Consider the following 4,604-nt stretch of genomic DNA (forward strand, 5'->3'; position numbering starts at 1 on the left):
AAAAAAAGAGACAGAGTCTCACTTTGTTGCCCAGCAACATAGCTGGGCATAGCTCACTGCAGCCTCAACCTACCAGGACCAAGCGATCCTCCCACCTCAGATTCCTGAGTAGCTGGGACTACAGGCGTGCACCACCACACCTATCTAGTTTTAAAAAATTTTTTTTTGTAGAGAAGGAGTCTCGTATTGCCCATGGTGGTCTTGAATCCCTGGGTTCCAGTGGTTCTCCTGCCTCGGCCTCCCAAAGTGCTGGGATTACAGGCATGAGTCACCATGCCTGGCCTACTACTGTTGTTAATAAAATATATTACCTAAGAAAAAATCTTCTATGAATTTTCAAAACATCCTTTAGAGGGTTGTGTCATCACCCCATCATGGAAAGCCACGGTTCAGGTGTTTAAGATGGGGAAACTGAGGCCCAGAGGAGCAGTGCCTCTCTCAAGGGTGTCTGAAAGCTTCTTCATCTTTTTTTTGAGATGGAGTCTTGCTCTGTCACCCAGGTTGGAGTGCAGTGGTACGATCTCAGTTCACTGCAACCTCCACCTCCTAGGTTCAAGCGATTCTCGTGCCTCAGTTTCCCGAGTAGCTGGGAATTACAGGCATGCACCACCACACCTGGCTAATTTTTGTATTTTTAGTAGAGACGGGGTTTCACCAAGTTGGCCAGGCTGGTCTGGAATTGCTGACCTCAGGTGATCCGCCTGCCTCGGCCTCCCAAAGTGCTGGGATTACAGGCGTGAGCCACTGCACCCGGGCAGTTTCTCCATCTTTACCTCATTCTCCTACCCAGGGCAACCATCGAGGAGACCTACTCCAAGGCGATGGCGAAACTCTCCAAGCTGGCCAGCAATGGGACCCCCATGGGGTGAGTGGGGTAGGGGTCACCAACGTGGGGACATTGGGAGCCTCCTCCTTGGTGGACATCTCTTCACACTCGGGGCATGTAGAATAGAGTGTCATCCATCTCGATTATGGGGCTAATTGGATAGAGGAATGTATATGATTCATTTACACACTAGCTCATTCATTCCGCAAATATTTATTGAGTGCCTTCTGTGTGCCAAGCACCAGCAGCAACCCAGACAGATAAAAACCCAGTCACCTTCGTGCAATGTACATCTGGGTTGCATGACGACACAGATGTTAAATACACACAAAAAAACATTTTTTTTTTCTGGGGTGAAAAGTGCTGGGAAGGGGGCCAGGCACAGTGGCTTACACCTATACTCCCAGCACTTTGGGAGGCTGAAGTGGGCAGATCATCTGAGGTCAGGAGTTCAAGACCAGCCTGGACAACATGGCAAAACCCCATCTCTACTAAAAATACAAAATTAGTCGAGTGTGGTGGCGGGCGCCCGGAATCCCAGCTACTCAGGAGGCTGAGACAGGAGAATCGCTAGAACATGGGAGGCGGAGGTTGCAGTGAGCCAAGATTGTGCCACTGCACTCCAGCCTGGGCAACAAGCGCGAAAACTCTGTCTCAAAAAAAAGGTGCTGGGGAGGGAATGAAATAGGACTATGAGAGGTTGGGCACTTTCTCAGGGGTGGGCCCGGCCTCCCTGAGCTGAGACCTTAATAGAAAGGGGCTGGCAGGCCGGGTACGGTGGCTCACGCCTGTAATCCCAGCACTTTGGGAGGCCAAGGCGGGTGGATCACAAGGTCGGGAGATTGAGACCATCCTGGCTAACACTGTGAAACCCCGTCTCCACTAAAAAATACAAAAAAAAAATCAGCTGGGTGAGGTGGCGCAGCCTGTAGTCCCAGCTACTTGAGAGGCTGCGGCAGGAGAATGGTGTGAACCTGGGAGGCGGAGTTTGCAGTGAGCCGAGATGGCGTCACTGCACTCCAGCCTGGGCGACAGAGCGAGACTCCGTCAAAAAAAAAAAAAAGTAAAAAAAGAAAGGGAGAGAGGGAGGGAGGGAAAGAAAGAAAGAGCGAGAGAGAGAGAAAGAAAGAAAAGAAAAGAAAAAAGAAAGAAAAAAAGAAAAGAAAAGAAAAGAAAAAAAAGAAAAGAAAGGGGCTGGCCATGGGGATGTCTGAGGGACAGACACCGAGGCAAGTGGCTCAGCCAGTGCAAAGGCCCCGAGTTGACAGGTGTAGCATGTTTAAGGAAGAGTGAGGAGGTTGGTGTGGCTGCAGGGGTTGGGCAATGAGGAAAGGAAGTAGGAGGGGAGATGGCAGGGCGAGGCCTCAGGGGCCTCACACACTAATGACTCTATATGAACTTTGTGCCTGGGTGCGGTGGCTCACGCCTATAATCCCAGGATTTTGGGAAGCTGAGGTGGGAGGATCACTTGAGGCCAAGAGTTCAAGACCAGCCTGGGCAGCATGGAGAAACCTCTGTCTCTACTAAAAATGCAAAAATTAGCCGGGCATGGTGGCATATGCCTGTAGTCTCAGCTACTCAGGAGGCTGAGGTGGGAGGATGGCTTGAGTCCAGGAGATTGAGGCTGCATTGAGCCATGATTGCACCACTGCACTTCAGCCTGGGTGACAGAGCCAGACCCTGCCTCAAGAAAACAAAAACAAAACACATAACGTGGTCCCGATGGCATTTGTAATTTTCTTTGTGGCTGCTATGAGGCAAAAGTTCTGTGGGGAGGGCAGGAGTGGAGGCAGCAGGAGAAGGCAGGGGGAAGGCTGGACAGGGCTTCTGCTGAGTGGGGCAGGCCAAATTGACTTGATTGGGGCATATGATGTCTTAGCCACTCTTTTTTTTTTTTTGAAACGGAGTCTCCCTCTGTTGCCCAGGCTGGAGTACAGTGGCATGATCTCGGCTCACTGCAAGCTCTGCCTCCTGGGTTCAAGCCATTCTTCTGCCTCAGCCGCCTGAGTAGCTGGGATTACAGGCTCCCTCCACCACACACAGATAATTTTTGCATTTTAAGTAGAGACGGGGGTTTCACCATGTTGCTCAGGCTGGTCTCGAACTCCTGACCTCAAGTGATCCGCTCGCCTCGGCCTCCCAAAGTGCTGGGATTACCAGGGCCTGAGTTTAAATTCCAGTCCTGGTGTTCATTTGTTGAGAGGCCTTGGGATGACCTATAGAGCGCCCTATGCCTCAGTTTCCCCATCTGTCACAGGCTCGCCTCTTAAACGGCTGCAATGGAGATTAAATGAATTAGTATGCATTCATGTTTAGCAGGGATCAGCACACAGCACATACCTGAGCCAGTGCCAGCACTTTCCCGGGGTGGGGTGAGCCTGATGAACCCTGGGTGTGACCTTGCCTGTCCCCAGGACCTTCGCCCCGCTCTGGGAGGTCTTCCGCGTCTCCTCAGACAAGCTGGCGCTGTGCCACCTGGAACTGACACGGAAGTTACAGGATCTCATCAAGGAGGTTCTCCGCTACGGCGAGGAACAGCTCAAGACCCACAAGAAGGTGTGTGTCGTGGGCGCCGCCCAGCGGCTGGGTGGGTGTGGAACACCAGCAGCTCACAGGACCCCAGATCTTCTGGGGCCTTAAAACCTGCAGATGCACGCCTCGGATAATTCCGTTAATTCCACAATGTCAAGCCCAGGATCTTAAGGACCTGAGCATTTTTGAATTTCAAACTTGCAAAATTGCAGACCAGGAGGTAGCACACTGTGGCCCGCGGGCCAAATCCAGCCCACCCCTCACCACCAGTGTTTGTACAGCTAAGAAGGGTTTTTTTTCGTTTGCTTGTTTTTGAGAGACAGGGTCTTGCTCTGTCACCCACGTGCAGTGGCATGATCAGAGCTACTTGCAGCCTCAAACACTTGGGCTCAAGTGAACCTCCTTCCTCAGCCCCCACAGAATAACTGGGACTACAGGTGCATGCCACCATGCCTGGCTAATTTTTAAAAAATGTTTGGGCCCAGTGCAATGACTCATGCCTATAATCCCAGCACTTTGGGAGGCTGAGGCGGCAGGATGGCTGGAGCCCAGGATCCTCCAGGAGTTTGAGACCAGCCTGGGCAACATAGGGAGACCTTGTCTTTACCAAAAAAAAAAAAAAAAAAAACTACCCAGGAATGGTGGCACATGCCAGTAGTCCCAGCTACTCAGGAGGCTGAGGTGGGAGGATCACTTGAGCATGGGAGGTCAAGGCTGCAGTGAGCCATGATCACGCCACTGCACTCCAGCCTGGGCAACAGAGAAAAAAAAAAAAAAAAAAGAGAAAGAAAGAAAAGGAAAAAGAAATGGGTTATCACTAGTTTTGACATTTTTAAAGGTTTAGAAAAAATCTAAAGAAAAATAAAATTTCAACACGTGTGAAAATTGTATGACTGTCACACATCAGTGCCGGTAAATAAAGTTTTATTGGCACACAGCCATGCCCATTGATGTGCCTGTCATTTCTGGCTGTTTTGCACTGCAGACAGTCAAGTGTTTATATCAAGCCAAATACATTTGCTATATATCCCTTTACAGAAAACATTTGCCAACAGCTGTTCTAAAGCATTGGAAGATACAGATATTCATTTTTACTATTTTTACAGTCTTATAAACCTGGAATCTTGGAAGAACCGTTGTAGACTCTTAGAATTCCACAATATTCAAAGCTTATAATTGTAGAATCATAGATGCATTGCCTTTACAGAGTTCCGAAATCCACGTTTTTAACTCCTGTTTAAAAAGG

General features: G+C 49.7%; 1 protein-coding gene across 5 annotated transcripts in view; it reads left to right on the forward strand.

The window, feature by feature from the left end:
• FCHO1 (FCH domain only 1) overlaps positions 1 to 4,604 on the forward strand; it is a 45,132-nt gene that overhangs the window by 16,347 nt on the left and 24,181 nt on the right. For all 5 annotated transcript variants that reach the window (XM_011925759.1, XM_011925762.1, XM_011925760.1 and 2 more), the window contains 2 exons: positions 791 to 865; positions 3,241 to 3,382. In XM_011925759.1, coding sequence (XP_011781149.1) covers positions 791 to 865; positions 3,241 to 3,382 — 217 coding nt within the window. The remainder of the gene's footprint in view (positions 1 to 790; positions 866 to 3,240; positions 3,383 to 4,604) is intronic.

The sequence above is a fragment of the Colobus angolensis genome, unplaced genomic scaffold (genome assembly GCF_000951035.1).
Source record: "Colobus angolensis palliatus isolate OR3802 unplaced genomic scaffold, Cang.pa_1.0 Scaffold66, whole genome shotgun sequence".
NCBI lineage: Eukaryota > Metazoa > Chordata > Mammalia > Primates > Cercopithecidae > Colobus > Colobus angolensis.